Here is a 19757-nt window from a genome sequence, read left to right on the forward strand (position 1 = left end):
AGAAGACTTGGTTCCTATTCTACTCAAAGTCTTCCAAAAAATTGAAGAAGAAGCAATACTTCCAAACACATTTTATGAGGCCAACATAACCCTCATCCCAAAACCAGGCAAGGATGGCACAAAAAAAGAAAACTACAGACCAATATCTCTAATGAATACAGATGCTAAAATACTAAACAAAATACTAGCAAATCGAATACAACAACATATTAAAAAAATAATACATCATGATCAAGTGGGATTCATCCCAGAATCTCAAGGATGGTTCAACATACGTAAAACGGTTAATGTAATACACCATATCAACAAAACAAAGAACAAAAACCACATGATCTTATCAATAGATGCAGAAAAGGCTTTCGATAAAATACAACACAATTTTATGTTTAAGACTCTCAACAAAATGGGTATAGAAGGAAAATATCTCAACATGATAAAGGCCATCTATGATAAACCATCAGCTAACATCATATTAAATGGCACTAAACTGAAGGCTTTCCCCCTTAAATCAGGAACAAGACAGGGTTGTCCACTCTCTCCACTCTTATTTAATGTGGTACTAGAGGTTCTAGCCAGAGCAATCAGACAAGACAAAGAAATAAAAGGCATCCATATCGGAAAAGAAGAAGTAAAGGTATCACTTTTTGCAGATGATATGATCCTATACATCGAAAACCCCAAAGAATCCACAAAAAGACTACTAGAAACAATAAGCCAATACAGTAAGGTCGCAGGATACAAAATTAACATACAGAAGTCAATAGCCTTTCTATATGCCAACAATGAAACAACTGAGAAGGAACTCAAAAGAATAATCCCCTTCACGATTGCAACAAAAAAAATAAAATACTTAGGAATAAACATAACAAAGAATGTAAAGGACTTATATAATGAAAACTATAAACCATTGTTAAGGGAAATCGAAAAAGATATAATGAGATGGAAGAATATACCTTGTTCTTGGCTAGGAAGAATAAATATAATCAAGATGGCTATATTACCCAAAGCAATATACAAATTTAATGCAATTCCCATCAAAATTCCAATGACATTTTTTAAAGAAATAGAGCAAAAAATCATCAGATTTATATGGAACTATAAAAAACCCCGAATAGCCAAAGCAATCCTAAAGAAAAAGAATGAAGCTGGGGGCATAACAATACCTGACTTCAAACTCTATTATAGGGCCACGACAATCAAAACAGCATGGTATTGGCAGAAAAATAGACACTCAGACCAATGGAACAGAATAGAAAGTCCAGAAATAAAACCACATATATATAGTCAAATAATTTTTGATAAAGGGGCCAACAACACACAATGGAGAAAAGAAAGCCTCTTCAATAAATGGTGCTGGGAAAACTGGAAAGCCACATGCAAAAGAATGAAACTGGACTACAGTCTCTCCCCCTGTACAAAAATTAACTCAAAATGGATCAAAGATCTAAACATAAGACCTGAAACAATTAAGTACATAGAAGAAGACATAGGTACTCAACTCATGGACCTGGGTTTTAAAGAGCATTTTATGAATTTGACTCCAATGGCAAGAGAAGTGAAGGCAAAAATTAATGAATGGGACTACATCAGACTAAGAAGTTTTTGCTCAGCAAGGGAAACTGATAACAAAATAAACAGAAAGCCAACTAAATGGGAAATGATATTTTCAAACAACAGCTCAGATAAGGGCCTAATATCCAAAATATACAAAGAACTCATAAAACTCAACAACAAACAAACAAACAATCCAATAAAAAAATGGGAAGAGGATATGAATAGACATTTCTCCCAGGAAGAAATACAAATGGCCAACAGATATATGAAAAGATGCTCATCTTCTTTAGCTATTAGAGAAATGCAAATCAAAACGGCAATGAGATACCACCTCACACCTGTTCGATTAGCTGTTATTAGCAAGTCAGGTAATAGCAAATGTTGGAGAGGCTGTGGAGAAAAAGGAACCCTCATCCACTGTTGGTGGGAATGTAAAGTAGTACAACCATTATGGAAGAAAGTATGGTGGTTCCTCAAAAAACTGAAAATAGAACTACCTTATGACCCAGCAATCCCTCTACTGGGTATATATCCCAAAAACTCAGAAACATTGATACGTAAAGACACATGCAGCCCCATGTTTATTGCAGCATTGTTCACAGTGGCCAGGACATGGAAACAACCAAAAAGCCCATCAATAGATGACTGGATAAAGAAGATGTGGCACATATACACTATGGAATACTACTCAGCCATAAGAAATAATGACATCGGAACATTTACAGCAAAATGGTGGGATCTTGATAACATGATACGAAGCGAAATAAGTAAATCAGAAAAAAACAGGAACTGTATTATTCCATACGTAGGTGGGACATAATAGTGAAACTAAGAGACATTGATAAGAGTGTGGTGGTTACGGGGGGGAGGGGGGAATGGGAGAGGGATAGGGGGTGGGAGGGGCACAAAGAAAACAAGATAGAAGGTGACAGAGGACAATCTGACTTTGGGTGGTGGGTATGCAACATAATTGAACGACAAGATAACCTGGACTTGTTATCTTTGAATATATGTATCCTGATTTATTGATGTCACCCCATTAAAAAAATAAAATTATAAAAAAAAAAAAAATATGTAAACTACATTTGGCAAAAAAACAAACACACAAACAAAAAAAATCAAACTGGAGGAATTCCGATAAACTAAGAAGTTTCTAGCTTTACACTGCTCTTCAGGTGTCTAAAGTTCTCTTTCCAATATAAAAAAGTGAAAACTGTAAAAGGCAGATCATGTACTAGGAGTGCAGTTTAAGTATAAAAGACATAATGGAATCTCAATCATCAGCCTAAGAGTCCCGCCCCATCGCAATATAAGACTGACAAATGAATATAAAATTGTCTTATGTTAAATTATTAAGGTATGCATAGGTCATTTTTTAGTGATATCCTATTATATTAAAATCTTGAGATTAAAAAACCAATTAATTACAAGTTTGACTGCATTGGGTAGAAGGTCTTTGATTGGGCAGGCCAATATCTTTAAAAACCAAATAAAGTATTAAAAATAAACAACCTATCTAAAGTATGCACCTCCACTAGCTTTTGTCTTATGTTTCTTTTTACTGTCACATTTCTTTTTTTTCTTTTTCCCCTTTTTTCTTCTTGTATCTCTCTGAAGCCGGAAATGGGGAGAGACAGACAGACTCCCGCATGGGCCCGACCAGGATCCACCCCGCACGCCCACCAGGGGCAACGCTCTGCCCACCAGGGGGTGACGCTCCGCCCCTCCGGGGCGCCGCTCCGCTGCGACCAGAGCCACTCCAGCGCCTGGGGCAGAGGCCAAGGAGCCATCCCCAGCGCCCCGGCCATCCCCGCTCAAATGGAGCCCTGGCTGCAGGAGGGGAAGAGAGAGACAGAGAGGAAGGAGGGGGGGGGGTGGAGAAGCAGATGGGCGCCTCTCCCACGTGCCCTGGCCGGGAATCGAACCCGGGTCCCCCGCATGCCGGGCCAACGCTCCACCAGCTCCACCGCTGAGCCAACGGCCAGGGCCTACTGTCACATTTCTTTTTTTCTTTTTAATTTTTTTTTTAATTCATTTCAGAGAGGAGAGGGAGAGACAGAGGAGAGACAGAGAGAGAGAAGTTGGGGAGGAGCTGGAAGCATCAACTCCCATATGTACCTTGACCAGGCAAACCCAGGGTTTCGAACCAGCGACCTCAGCATTTCCAGGTCGACACTTTATCCACTGCGCTACCACAGGTCAGGCTACTGTCACATTTCTTAAATCATCTATATCACTGGTTCTCAGACTCTTGGACTGTCTAGACTAGAAAATTATTTAAAAAAGGGGGGGGTATGAAGAGAAAAGTCAGTATTGAGTTGCCAGGTTTCTGTTTTGCTAAATATGAATATCTTTTGTTATACCTTCCCACTCTTCTGTCCTTGATTTCTCAAATAAAGGACATTTAACATTTGAAGGGACAATCTTGGCCAGTCTTTAAATCAATGTATTTAGTTATAAAGCAGTCATGAACTTCATCTGATCATTCATTCAGCCAGCTCTCACTGCACACACACTAACATCCTGTGTGCACTGCTCTGCCTTCTGGGAATACAGCAGTGAGCAAAGCAGATTTTCTGAAAAACCCTCATAGAGGGTTTACAGAACCTCTATATTACATCCTAGTGAGAAAACTCTCATACAAAATATAAAATATTTGCTCCATGAAATAGTAAGTGCTAGAGAGGAAAAAAAGGAGGGAAGGAGATAATTAGTATTGTAGAGGCAGTTTCTCCCATCATATTAGAAATGATGGCCAGGGAGGGTATGTTTTTCAAGGTGATTTTGAGACCTAAAGGAATGAGGAACTGAGACTTGTCACCACCATCAGGGGAGGAGCACACCAAAAGGAAGCAGCAGATACAAAAAGCCTGATTGAAGGAATATGGTGGATATGTTCAAGTAGCACTAAGGAGCCTGACCACTGGCAGTGCAGTGGATAGGCAATCGACCCAAAACGCTAAGGACTCTGGTTCAAAACCCCGAGGTTGCTAGCTTGAGGGCTCATCAGCTTGAGCACGATGGGGTTGCTGTCTCGGCTCAATCCCCTTGGTCAAGGCACATGAGAAGCAATCAGTGCACAACTAAAGTGAAGCAACTATGAGTTGATGCTTCTCACTCTCTCCTTTCTGTCTCTCTCTCTACTCCCAAACTTCCTCTTGCTCTAAAAACCAATAAATAAAAATTTTCAAAAAAAGAAGCACTAAGGAGGCCAGTGAGTGAGCAGGAGAAGGCAGTAGATGATGAAACACTCAACACACACTCAAACACAAGGTCACACAGGGCTCGGCAGATCATTTTAAGGATTTTCCCTCTTACTGTGTTTCAATTAAAGAATAACATGACCTTACTTATTTTAACAGGATCATTCTGGCTCTTTTGGTGAACAGACAGATTCTGGGGGGTGGGGTGGGGAATGGCCGAAGAAGAAAGGTGGAAGCTCCAGAAAAGAGACTGCAGTGGACCAGGTGGTAGAAGTAGAGCTGGTGGTCAGATACTGTTGGTCTGAATACTGTTTGAAGGCAGAGTTCATTGGACTGCCAAGAGATAAAATGTGCAGTAAGACAAAGTCAAAGATAACTCATAAGTTTTTACACTGAACTAGAAGAGTGGCGTTCCCATATATTGAGCTTAATAGAAAGGATTTGATGAGAATAACAGAAACACCATTTTGAATATTTATTAGACATTTAAGTGCATATAGTAAATCAGACATCTAAGTCTAGACATTGAAATGTAAATACAAAAATATTCAACTCTGGGATTCAGAGAGCCAAGTCATCAATATATGGTTGGCATTTAAAGTCAACAACTAGACAAGATTACCATGGAAGAAACACAAATAGCAAAAAGAAGTTCAAAGCTGAGTCATGAGGCACCCTGAAGTACAGAGATCAAGGAGGTGAGAAAGAGAAAGCAGAGCCAGCTGAGAGAGGAAAGAAGAATATGTGAGTTCTGAAGTACAAGAAAAAAATGTGTCAGGAGAGACAGTCCAACCATATTAGATGCTGCAGGTAGGTCAAGAGGAAGACTGGGAATTGACCACTTGATGTAACAGGTAGTTAGAGAATATGATAAGCCAAGGCAATGGGGTGGGAATAGGAGTTAAAATCTGACTGGAATGGGTACAAGGAAGACTTGCAGGAAAGAAATAGAAAAGAAAGAATATAGTTACCCCTTTCAAGAGTCAAGACAACAGAGAATGTTGTAGGAATTGATGCAGTAGCTGAGGTGGAAATAAAAGTTTAAAAAAGACTGGTGTAATGGGCATAATAATACATTTTACTCTGATGGGAACAATTAAGTAGACAGAGAAAGAGTTCAGGAGAGCAAGGGGAAAATAGCTTAAGTAATGTCCCTGAATGAACGACATATACACACACAGGAACGAGAGCATTAGGCACGAGTGATGACAGGTGGGTGGGTGTGGTTGTGAAAGCCTGTGGAGGTTTTCTTGATTGCTTCTATTTTCTTGTCAGCAATAAGAAGCAAGACCATTGGCAGACAGAGTGAAGAAGGTCTGAGGAGGGAAGAAAAGGTTCCAACAGTTGAAATGAGAGCAGACATTCAGCAGGGCGGAACAGCATAACTTCCAGGACTTCCAGGCAGCACTAACACTTCAGCTACAGTTTGTGATCTTGAATTTAAAACAAAACAAGTCAGCATGGTTGTCTTCTCCTAGTTGCACTTAGCCATGTAGGTGTAAGCACTGTAGCGGCAGACAGTTGGTTTTAACTAGGGCTATAGTTTAGACCAGAAGAAGCAAGAGAGGTAAGGGAGGTTAAAGTATTTCCCCATGTATAAGATGCACCCTTTCCGAAAAATCTGGGGTCTAAAAACTGGGTGTGTCTTATACAGTGGTTAAGTCATTTAAGAAGTGTGCTACAGTAATATCTCGGTTTTCGTTGACTTTGGTTTCATCCATTTCAGTTTTCGTGGATTTTTTCTGTGAAAAATTTGTCTTGGTTTTCTTCGGATGCCTCGGATTTCCTTGGCATGCCCACATGACCTCGCTGCTACCTTTGCGAAAACAAAGGGCAACCCACGCGTTCTCCTGTTCAGTGTGGCATTATTTCTCCTTGTGTGAGCATCACCCCGTGCATCTAGCCAAACAATTCCACTGCTTTCCAGTGTTTTTGTGCTTTTTTATTGATTGCAAGTGCTAATACAGTAATTGGATTTACATTGATTCATATGAAAATAATCACCTCGGTTTTCATCAGTTTCAGATTTCACTGATTGTTTTCAGAATGCTTATCTACAAAAACAGAGATATCACTGTATTTCAAATGCCATAGACGGGTCTGAGGAGGAGGCAATATACGAAGACAGTGATTCGTCCTCAGATACAGATGAGGACAAGCTAATGGGTGGGAGTTTTGACAGTGATTAGGAGTTGTATGAATTTTATGATGAATAAAACTTGAGTTCAATAACTTATATGACACATTTTCTTTTCAAAGTTCAGGCCCCCAAGTTAAGATGTGTCATACATGGGGAAATACAGTATATGCAAGTGACTAGAGAAGTGAGTTGGGAAGACAGGGGCATAAAGATATGAGTGTGATGAGGAACAATGAAACAGCTGTGGTATCAATGGGCTCTAAAAATTAGCGAAATCGGGGCACCAGAGCAGAGAAGAATGGCCAGAGTGGCCACTTAGAGAAACAAAAATAAATCCTTGTGTTCCCATTTCAAAGTGGACTGGTAGCAAGTTCACCAGAGGCTGAATTTAGAAATTGCTCACCGTTATTCATCACTTCCTTCTTATTCCTTCCTTAGCCACGCAGACCTGCTTACCATTTCATTTCACTGATACTGTGCTCCCAAAAGCCACCAATGATCTCCCACATACTGCCTCAGTTAACCTTCCTCTAATCACTGGATAGACAGTAATTAGAGCGTCTCAAAGAAACTATGTCTTCTTTGATCCGAATATTTTAGGCAGTTCCTAGTCCAGTGCTATGCAAGATTGTAGCTGTTATAAAAAAGAAATACCTTCACCAAAACTTCAAGGTAGGATACTGAGAGAAGCAGGAAGTCACAAGAGATTTCAACTGCATACAGTCCTATAGGGAACCCTATACATATATAATATGCTGCTCACAAAAATTTGGGGATATTTCAAAATGAATATGAAACTATAAGATATCCCCTAATTTTTGTGAGTGGTATATATAAAATGGCGATTTTGTCTATATCTCAAAGTTATGCTACAGTGTTTATTTTCAGAAAATTTTGATTTTAGAAAGATTTTCTAAAATGCTTTTCAAATTCCAATTCTAATTTTACCTCCTTTATCAAATATAAACAAACTGAGAGTAACTCCAATCAGCAGCCGACCTCTCATTCTACAATTCATGTCCTGGTACAGAAGGAAACAGAAGGAAGGGCAATTCTGACCAACTTTAAACCATTTAGTCCCTAGTCCTCAGCTATGGCACCAGCTCCCTAGCCAAGTATAATGAAGAAAAGGGAAACTCTGGGTTACCAAAGAACATGACAGGTTTACTATATAAATAAGACTTCTCCAAGTCCTTAAAAAGATATTATCTTTATTTGACTATAGCAAACTTTGTTGTTGTTTGTGAGAAAGGTTATTAAAACTTCATGGAATAGCTATGTTCAAAAGGTCTGAAATTAGTGCCTATCAGTCACAGGATACATGAGAGTCCCTTGTGAAACTTACAAATTACCTGGCCAGCAAGTCTAACTTAACAGACAGGTAGGCCCCAAGCAGCTGTGCTCTGTAGAGGCTCTGCATTAGAAAGCATTCCTGGATTGGTAACTACCTATCTAGAATGCAAATCGCTGATGACTGCTACCTTTCCTTTTCTCAAATACCTACCAGAAGTCCCATCAAATCTCCTAAAATTATTTCACCATTAATTTAATTACTTCTTGCAGTGATATACTGAGAGTCAAATTTTAATGACTGTCCCATTTATATGTAATATTGCACTCAAAACCAGAAAGGTGATTTTATAAAATAGGTTTTATTCCTCTGACAAACACAATTCATCAGTAACTAAGTAAAGGCAGAGCTGGCCTTACCCGTTCCATGGCTGCATTATGATATGGGAGCTCCTCCTCACTGCAGAGAAAAAAAGTACATGTCAAAGAGTTGAAATCATAGCAAACTTTGAAAACATTATAAACCAATAGGTACATCTTGTGATGACCATTTATTTGTCATCACAGAAGTTACAAAGCTCCTACTCCACCCAATTCTATACAAAACTATTAGCTCTCTGTAACCATTATGACCTCTATCTTTAAACTTCTAGACCTGTACTGCCCAATAAAGTAATCTCTAAGCACGTTTCAATTTAATTTTAAATGGAAATTAAAATTAAATAAAATTAAAAATTCAGTTAGTCTCACTAGCCACAGTTCAAGTGCAAGATAATTGTGCTGAAGGGGTGACCACTTGGAACAATATGGATATACAAAGAACATTTCCTCCAAAGCACAAAGCTCTGCTGGACAATGCTGCTCTATGCTGGGAGTCATCAGCAACCTTTTCCTAGAAGGGTACATATTTAAATAATAAATATTTTATGCTTTGTGGACCATACAGTCTTTTTCATAATTACTCAACTCTGATTTTATATCGTGAAAGCAGGTACAGACAATATGTAAACTAAATGTGCTTCTGTTCCCATAAAACTTGTACAAAATAAGGTGAGTTGGGTTTGGCTTGCAGGGCATAGTTCGCCATCCTCTACTCTAGATTACCACCTCCACTATCTAGGTCAAATCGTGGCCTATAATAAATTAGTGTTTTAAAACATTTATGAATTTTAAAAAATTTCAACTTTTATTTAATAAATAAGGAAATCTTCATTTGTGAAAACTTCAATGGGAATGATTTTTCTAACATACAGATAAAGATTCACTTTTCTGACAGTAATTTATGATGTCACTTCTAATATAAAATACTCTTGAGACTCCTATATTCACTGTCAGGAACATAAAATAATGTGCTATCTGTAAAGTTGGTGGAAAATGGGAAAGGTCAGACCCACGAACTTTGGCTAGGACCGCCCACAACCAAGCATGCCAAAACTTCCCAGGAGTCCTTTGGAAAAAAGCGACCCTCTGCCAGCCAGTGAGATTTCACCACGTCATATTAGCCCAACCACCCTAGGGACCCTTTAAATATCTCCCACGCAGGTCACCACTTGCGACTTCCCTGGCCTCCATCTTTCCTCGGGCCAGGGAACCTCACCGGGCGGGATGCACTCTGTACTCAATAAAGCTTTTTACTATTCCACACTTCGTGGCTCCGGCCCCTTCCTTTCTTCTCGGCGGGGAAAAATACCTTACACTATCCATAAGCAAAGTTATGTGCTTTGCGTTCCTATCTAGTAGTATTGATGTTTTAGCAATGATACATACACATTGTTGCTTTAGCTTCTCCTGAGGCCAAATAACACCACTTTCCATAGTGCAACACATTCATATTCAAGAGTCCAGAATGTCAAAGGTACTCAATGCTACTCTGACAAGTCCTTAGGTGAACCCTTAAACCTATAGCAATGGAACTGACAAAAAATGTAATTGTTGAAAGAGATCTTACACAGTCCAAACTCTCATTACACAGATAAGGAAACTATCATTTTCACTTAGTCACACTTAGCCTAATGTAGAGATGTTCAGCATATCTAACCCAGTGAGTTCAAATTAAGATCAACAAGATCTTCAGACTGTGCAGGAGTATATGAAAAGGCTGAAAAACCAATTCTCAAGAAGACCAGCTTTGAGGATTAAATATAAAGTCTGTTGTTGTTTTTTCTAATGTAAAGTTTCCACTCACCTTTAGAGAATGTGACCCCTTGATTTTTTTTATACTTTCCATTATGCTCTTAGTCTAAATTTCCCAGCTAATTTATAACCCTGATTACTGTGGTCTATTATGTATCAATAGTACAGGATACAACTACTGGTTTAAAAGTGTATCTGTCCATTCTTCATTCCCTGGCAGAAAAGGGCTTGTCACACCACTGAAATGTACTTCCTAGGCGTAAGGCCGGGAGCCGCCATCGTGGCCATTCACATGCAGGTTCCCATTGGATTCAGGCAGACGGTAAAGAAATGGTGGAGTCGGAGGATGGTGAGCCATTCTGTTTATTGGTGTCTCACCAAGACAGGCAAGCCACAAGAGAAGACAAGGGAAAAGCAGAAATCCTGCTTTTCCCATGGAGGGCAAGGAATCAGGGAGGCCCCTGCAATGGTGACAGTAGGAACTGAGAGAGAGCAAGCTCCCAGTCTGCCCCACTTTATACTATAGAAATCAAAACCTTTTAATCCAATATACAAACAAGGAAGTCTCTGATACAAAGTCACTTATCTGAGGCATAATGGGATTCCTCATAAGAGTGCACCACCCACATCATACAACAGTCAAGGGTGTGGGGAAAAGCTTAGTCTTAAAACTAGGCCTCAGGCTATAACAACCCAGCCTGCTTACAGCCTGTCCCCCACACCCAATGCAAACTATAAGCAAGCAAATATATATATATATCAATTTACAAACTCACTTGACCAACACTAGGTAAAAAGGTCAGCAGTTGTAAAGCCATTATATAGGGCCACTATCACAGCAGCCTGGCCCATGCAGGTTCACATTGGATTCGGACAGTCGGTGTAAAGCCAGTGGCCAGGGCCACCATCATAGCAGCCGCCTGGCCCATTCGGGTTTGCATTGTATTCGGACAGTCGGTAAAGAAACAATGGAGCCAAAAACTGATGGGCCATCTTCTTTAATCCTAGCTTGCACCCGGCGGGCAAGTAAAAACACACACTGGGCTCCAAAACCCACTCACATTCAGTGCTCACAAAGCTACTGACTTATCCGAGTTTCCTAGAATCAAAGGTTTCTAGCTCACCAGACTTATTCACCTCTGTTCCCCATCTCCTTTCTTCTCCCTGCAGACACTCTGCACAAACTGGCCTCTCACTCAACACTCCACCATCTTGGCTGCTTCTCCTGGCCTCCTCCATATGGCCTTTCTCTGCTCTCTCCTCTCTGCTAATCTCAGGAACCAAGAGAGCAAGCTCCCGTTCTGCCCCTATTTTATAGTGTAGATTCATAACCTTTAATCCAATATACAAAATAGGGAAGTCTCTAATACAAAGTCACTTATCTGGGGCATGATGGGATTGCACCACCCCACAGCAAAAAGGGTGGGAAAGGCTTAATCCCAAAACCAAGCCCCAGGCTACAAGGATTCTGTCTGCCCACAGCCCGCCCCCAACACACATTAATAATCACCTGGGTGACGGCCTCCATGTGGGCAGAGCTATTTTTAACAAAGTGAGCATAATATATTTTATCTGCCCAACAGTCAGTAAAGAAACAACGGAGTCAAAAACTGGTGGGCCATAGTCTTTAATCCTAGCTTGCACCCGGTGGGCAAGTAAAAACACACACTGGGCTCCAAAACCCACTCACATTCAGTGCTCACAAAGCTACTGACTTATCCGAGTTTCCTAGAATCAAAGGTTTCTAGCTCACCAGTCTCATTCACCTCTGTTCCCCATCTCCTTCCTTCTCCCTGCACAAACTCTGCACAAACTGGCTTCTCACTCAATACTCCGCCATCTTGGCTGCTTCTCCTGGCCTCTTCCACGTGGCCTTTCTCTGCTCTCCTCTCTGCTCTCTCCTCTAATATTAATCTCAGGAACCAAGAGCAAGCTCTCGTTCTGCCCTCATTTTATAGTGTAGAAATTAAAACCTTTAATCCAATATACAAAATAGGGAAGTCTCTAATACAAAGTCACTTTCTGAGGCATGATAGGATTGTACCACCCCACATCAGAAGGGGTGAGAAAGGCTTAATCCCAAAACCAAGCCCCAGGCTACAATTATCCTGTCTGCCCACAGCCCGCTTCCAACACACATTAATATCACCTGGGCAACAGCTTACATGTGGGCAGCGCCATCTGTAACAAAGTGAGCATAATATATTTTATCTGCCCAACAGCAGTGAAACCTGAAAATAATAACATCTGGCACCCTTTGTGTGCACCATGAATGGTATTTCTGGGGTGAGTGGGCTGCCCTGGGCAAGGTCAACCTTTTTGTACAGCTGGTTTGAGCTGATCCTCACAACTGTTTATTTGAACATTCCTAACTGCAAATTAAGTGCTATCTATGGCTGCCTATCACAGGAGTTCTTTCAAGTTGTGGGGTACATTCCTATTTACTAAACAAGATTGACAGGCCTCTTAACCCTGATTCAGAGCCAAGTTTTGCACTTGTCTGTGGAATGATGCCGATCATCTGCTCAGACTACATGGCCTGTGTTTGGCAGATCTTACAGAATCAAGTGCTTTGTGAAATTCAAGATGGGAGAAAGCTGCAGGGGTGCACACAGTATGCCTCTCCACCTTAACCTCAAGTCATGCTGTTGAAACCCTGGGAGAGAGGAATGCCAGAATATACATACACAACCACAGTCAGACTCAGGCAAAATCCAGGAATCCACAAACTTGGTCTGAGAATTCCATTCAACCCAATATTTTACACAATTTCCTTTTGCCCTGCTGCAACCCCACCAGGATCTGGTTGCCTATCCAGGCCCTAGCATGACCCCGAAACAGTTACTGAACTTCTACTATCAAAGCATTTATTAATGTGTGTTTTAAAATGTATCCATTTAAAAACTGAGACATAATTGACATATAACAATGTATTAGTTTTAGGCTATAATATTGTTGGTCAAATAAGTTTGTAAATATGATAATATAGGTTTGCTCCCTTATAGTTTGCTTTGGGTGTGAGGGACAGGCTGTAAGCAACGGTAGGGTTGTTATAAGACTAAGGCTTAGTTTTAAGACTAAACCTTTCCCACCCTAAGTGACTTTGTATCAGAGACTTCCTTGTTTGTATATTGGTTTTGATTTCTGCACTATAAAGTGGGGCAGACAGGGACCTTGCTTTCTCTCAGTTCCTGAGATTAGCATTAGAGAGGAGAGCAGAGAAAGGCCACATGGAGGAGAGGAGACGAAGCCAAGATGGTGGAGTGCTGAAGGAGAAGCCAGTTTGTGCAGAGTTTGTGCAGAGAGAAGGAGATGGGAAACAGAGGTGAATAAGGTCGGTGAGGTAGAAACCTTTGATTCTAGAAAACTCGGATAAGTCAGTGGCTTTGGGAGCCCTGAATAGAAAGGAAAGTGTTTTCCCACTGTGTGTATTTCTTGCCCTCCAGGTGCAAGCTAGGATTAAAGGTAATGGCCCACCAGTTCTTTGCTCTGTTGTTTCATTACCATCTGTCCGAATCAAATGTGAATCTGAACGGGCCGGGCGGCTGTGATGGTGGCCACGGCTACTGGCTTTACAAACATAATGATTTGATACGTACGTGTGTGTGCGCGCGTGCGCATGTGTATTTTGCAAAATGATTATATTGAGTTTAGTTAATACCCATCATCAAATATGTTTACAGTTTTTTATTTTATTATTTTTATTTTTTGTATTTTTCTGAACTAAGAAGCAGGGAGGCAGACTTCCACATGTGCCCGACCAGGATTCATTCAGCATGCCCACTAGGGAACGATGCTCTGACCATCTGGGACGTTGCTCCATTGAAACCAGAGCTATTGTAGCACCTGAGGTAGAGGCCATGGAGCCATCCTCAGCGTCCAAGCCAACTTTGCTCCAATGGAGCCTTGACTGCGGGAGGGGGAGAAATAGAGAGAAAGGAGAGGGGAAAGGGTGGAGAAGCAGATGGGTGCTTCTCCTGTGTGCTCTGGGCAGGAATTGAACTGGGACTTCTACATGCTGGGCCGTTGCTCTACTGCTGAGCCAACCGACCAGGGCTTTTACAGTTTTTTAAATTTTTTTCTTGTAACAAGAACTTTTAACATCTCTTCCCTTCAAATGTCCAATACAGCATGGTTAACTATAGTCACCTTGCTGGTACATTTATACTTATTGACCATCTTTATCCACTGTCCCCAACCCTTACCCCTGCCTCTGGCAACCACCAATCTATTCCCTCTCTCTCTCTCTCTTTCTCTCTCTCTCTCTCTGAGATATTTTTGTTGTTTTTAAAGTTCCACATATAAGTGATATTATACAGTATTGGTCTTTCTCAGTCTGACTTATGTTCCTTAACATGATATAATACCATAGAGCTATATATGAACATTTCTTTTCCATTCATCCATGGATGGACACTTAGGTTGCTTCCTTATTTAACTGTTATAAATACCACATTTCCCCATGGATAAGACGCACATTTCCCTGAAAAATATGGGGTCTAAAAAAAGGGTGCGTCTTATACAGTGGTTGTAGATGTTTTTAATTGCATTTCCTGCTTTTTCGTGCTTGTTTTTGCGCTCATTGTTGAAGACAGTGATTCATCATCAGACGCAGATGAGGACAAGCCAATGGATGGGAGTTTTGACAGTGATGAGGAGTTGTATGAATTTTATGATAAATAAAACTTGAGTTCAATAGTTTTATGTAATACATTTTTTTTTTAATTTCAGGCTCCAAAACTAAGGTGCGTCTTATACACAGGAGCATCTTATACATGGGGAAATATGGTAATGCTTCAATAAACACAGGGTATATACAGCTTTTGAATTAGTGTTTTGGATTTTTTTCAGATAAATTCTCAGAAGTAGAATTGCTGGATCATATGGTAGTTCGATTTTTAATCTTTTGCAGAACCTTCATATTGTTTTCCATAATGGCTATACCAATTTACATTCCCACCAGTAGTATAGAAGGTTCCCTTTCACATCCTCACCAATACTTGTTATCTCTTGTCCTTTTTATTCTAAACTGGTATGAGATGATCTCATTGTGATAGATTTGCATTTCCCCAATGATTAGTGCTACTGACCCCTTTTTCCTATACTTGTTGGCCACCTGGATGTCTTCTTTGGAAAAATGTCTATTCAGATCCTCTGTCCATTTTTTTAATCAAATTGTTTGTCTTTTTTTGCTATTGAGTTGTATGAGTTCTTTATATAGTTTGGGTATTAACCACTTATCAAACATACAATTTGCAAATGGTTTCTCCCATTTGGTAGGCTGCCTTTTCATTTTGTTGATTGTTTCCTTTACTGTGCAGAAATTTTTTCATTTGATATAGTCCTGCTTGTTTTCTGCTTTTGTTGCCTTTGCTTTTCATGTCAAATCCAAAAAACATCCTAACCAGGATCGATGTCAAGAAGTTTACTGCCGCCATTTTCTTCTAGGAATTCTATGGTTTCGGGTCTTTAATTCAGTCTTTAATCCATTTTCAGTGGACTTTTGTGTACAATGTAAGATAGTGGTCCAGTTTCATTCTTTTGTATGCAGATGTCCACTTTTCCTAATTCTATTTACACTTATTGAAGACACTATCCATTCCCCATTGTACATTCTTGCCTCCTTTGTTATAAATTAATTTGCCATATATATGTGGGTTTATTTCTGGGCTCTCTACTCTGTTACATTGATCTGTATATCTGTTTTTATGTCAATACCATACTACTTTGATTACTATAGCTTTGTAATATAGTTTGAAATCATAAAGTATAATGCTTCCAGCCTTGTTTTCTTGCTCAAACTTGCTTTGGTGATTCGGGGTCTTTTATGACTAACTTTCAGAATTATTTATTTTATTTCTATAGAACAAGCTATTGGAATTTTGATAGGGATGAATCTGAACCTGAACATCACTTTGGGTAGAATGGACATTTTAACAATATTAATTTTTCTAATCTACCAGTAGAATACCATTCCATTTATTTGTATTTTCTTCCATTTCTTCCAACAATATCTTATAGTTTTCAGAGTAAAGATCTATTAGTTAAATTGATTCCTAGGTACTTGATTTTTTTTTATGCAATTATAAATGGAACTGTTCTCTTAATTTCTCTTTCTGATAGTTTGTTTTGGTACATAGAAACACAACTGATCTTTTTGTATATTGAGTTTGTATCCTGCACTACTGAATTTATTGATTAGTTCTAACAGTGTGTGTGTGTGTGTGTGTGTGTGTGTGTGTGTGTGTGTTTTATTTTGGTAGAGTTTGGGGTTTTCTATATATGAGATCATATTATCTACAGAGACAGTTTTATTTCTTCCCTTTTGATTCAGTTGCCTTTTATTTTCTCTTGCCTTTTTGCTCTGGCTAGGACTTCCAGTCCTATACTGAATACAAGTGGCAAGAGTGAACATCATTGCCTTGTTTCTCATCCTAAAAGAAACGCTTTCAGTTTTTCCCCCTTGAGAACAATCTTAGCTGTGGACCTGTCGTATATGGCCTTTATTATGTTGAGATACATTTATTCTCTAACCATTCTGTTGAGAGTTCTGTCATGAATGGATGTTGAATTTTATAATAAGTCTTGAGACTTCACAGATGGATTATAGAGCTCAAGAATGTGGTCAAGTTTTCCTATGTGGGTTTTCTGGCATTTTTGCTCCAAACCTGAAACCTTTTATATAAAATTTGCTATATGCACAATACCATTTCCAAAAAACTATTACTCCTCAAATTTCTATATTGGCATGCATTAATTTTCACAGCCTTTTAAGGAGAAAGTAGAGGCTGCCTTAGCAAGAGCTACATACAATGTCTAGAATACACATGTATAGCACTGCACTGGCCTCAGGCACAAGTGCTGGCATACTGAAAGAATACACTACTATTATTGAGTGAATGTATGAAAGGAAGGGAAATGCATCCCTGCATACACATATGCATCTTTATCCTGCCACCTAAATATTCTTCGAGTAGAAAAAAATAAAGGAAAAAAATCTGGGTAAGTGAATCAAAGCCAGTCCAGTGCCTATTTTTATAAATAACATTTCACTGGAATGCTGCCACACTCATTCATTTATGTCTTTTCTGTGGTTGTTTTTATGCTACAATGGTGGAGCTGAATAGCTGTGACAAAGAGACCATAAAGACAAAAATATTTATTATCTGGCTCTTTACAGAAAATGACTTGCCTTCTCTGCTTTAGAAAACAACCAAAGGTTTATCCTCTAAGAGAAAGAAGCACCTAGAAGCTGCTCAAAGAACACAGCAAACCAACAGTAAGAATTGTGCCTCACAGAAATACAGTAGCAACAACATGGTCATCTCTGGAGAGATACAGACATTCACTGGATCTATTTTTCATCTGCTATTAAATTTGGAAATACTAATTATATGTGTCTGTAATTTTTCAATAGTGCAGATGGAGTATTTCTATTACTTGAGATAACTTTCATTTAGAAAGTTACAACTTGTTAAAATCAGTTAAACTAAATATACTGAATGACTAAATGTTATTTCTCTCTCTCTTTTTTTTTTTTTTTTGTATTTTTCCGAAGTTGGAAACCGGGAGGCAGTCAGACAGACTCCCGCATGCACCCAACTGGGACCCACCCAGCATGCCCAGCAGGGGGCGATGCTCTGCCCATCTTGGGGCGTTGCTCTGCCGCAATCAGAGCCATTCTAATGCCTGAGGCAGAGGCCACAGAGCCATCCTCAGCGCCCAGGCCAACTTTGCTCCAATGAAGCCTTGGCTGCGGGAGGGGAAGAGAGAGACAGAGAAGAAGGAGAGGGTGAGGGGTGGAGAAGCAGATGGGCGCTTCTCCTGTGTGCCCTGGCCGGGAATCAAACCCGGGACTCCTGCATGCCAGACTGACGCTCTACCACTGAGCCAACCGGCCAGGGCCTGTTATTTCTTTTTATAGAAAATTTTGTCTAAATTTAGGTTTATTCCAGTCAAAATTATTAGATCAGTAGAAAGAGTTCTCAAGCCCTTGCCATCAAAACAGATCCTCTTTAGCCCTGGCCGGTTGGCTCAGCGGTAGAGCATCGGCCTAGCGTGCGGAGGACCAGGGTTCGATTCCCGGCCAGGGCACACAGGAGAAGCGCCCATTTGCTTCTCCACCCCTCCGCCACGCCTTCCTCTCCGTCTCTCTCTTCCCCTCCCGCAGCCAAGGCTCCATTGGAGCAAGGACGGCCCGGGCGCTGGGGATGGCTCTGTGGCCTCTGCCTCAGGCACTAGAGTGGCTCTGGTCGCAACATGGCGACGCCCAGGATGGGCAGAGCATCGCCCCCTGGTGGACAGAGTGTCGCCCCTGGTGGGCGTGCCGGGTGGATCCCGGTCAGGCCCATGCGGGAGTCTGTCTGACTGTCTCTCCCTGTTTCCAGCTTCAGAAAAATGCAAAAAAAAAACAGATCCTCTTTAAAAACAAAAACACCTTAATTATGGCTTTATAATATTTATATAGTCATAGTAAATTATAATTAGCTAAGTTTTATAAACATACAAATTTTGATAAGTAGTTTAAAATCTTTATCTTTATTTTTTGTACAAATTCCTTCTAATTTTTCTATTTATAGCTTGTGACCTAAAAGCATTATCATTATCCAAATACCAAACAATCTTCGTTGAACAGAATAGTAGCACTGGCTATTTCTGACAAAAATGTTATGGGGTGGGGGGAGGGAAGGAGGGAGAGGGGGAGGGGGAGGGGTACAGAGAGAACTGGATGGAGGGTGGCGGAGGATGATCTCTCTTCGGGTGATGGGTATGCAACAGAACTAAATGACAAGATAACCTGGAAATGTTTTCTTTGAATGTATGTACCCTGATTTATTGATGTCACCCCATTAAAATAAAAATTTATTTATTAAAAAAAATGTTGAAAGTTCTCTAACTTCTTTAAATAAGCTCAATTCTCCATTTTCCAAAGGCAATGCAACCACAGGCATACAGGCTGGGGACAGCTCCTGTTTCTGTATACAGTACTTAACAAAGATAGTCCCGCTCCAGCATCAGTTCTCGTATTTATTGTGAAATCTGTTATAAAACCAAGTTATTCCTGTACTGAATTTGATAATTACCATCATTCTTTCTCACATATCATAATAAGTAGTTTAACTTGCTAAAACTATAATTAGATATGAAGTCAGCAGCCTTCAGGAGAAGGCTATAAAGTTAATTTTTGCCATTGCACTGTATTGACATTGACACTTAAAACCTAATTTCGCCCTGGCCGGTTGGCTCAGCGGTAGAGCGTCGGCCTAGCGTGCGGAGGACCCGGGTTCGATTCCCAGCCAGGGCACACAGGAGAAGCACCCATTTGCTTCTCAACCCCTCCGCCGCGCTTTCCTCTCTGTCTCTCTCTTCCCCTCCCGCAGCCAAGGCTCCATTGGAGCAAAGATGGCCCGGGCGCTGGGCATGGCTCTGTGGCCTCT

The 19757-nt window shown here is 40.3% G+C and overlaps 1 protein-coding gene across 1 annotated transcript in view; it reads right to left on the reverse strand.

The window, feature by feature from the left end:
- The window catches only part of USP6NL (USP6 N-terminal like), a 251180-nt gene that overhangs the window by 102937 nt on the left and 128486 nt on the right, over window positions 1–19757 (reverse strand). The window contains exon 5 of the mRNA XM_066280282.1: window positions 8608–8647. Coding sequence (XP_066136379.1) covers window positions 8608–8647 — 40 coding nt within the window. The remainder of the gene's footprint in view (window positions 1–8607; window positions 8648–19757) is intronic.

This window comes from Saccopteryx bilineata, chromosome 5, assembly GCF_036850765.1.
Source record: "Saccopteryx bilineata isolate mSacBil1 chromosome 5, mSacBil1_pri_phased_curated, whole genome shotgun sequence".
Lineage (NCBI taxonomy): Eukaryota > Metazoa > Chordata > Mammalia > Chiroptera > Emballonuridae > Saccopteryx > Saccopteryx bilineata.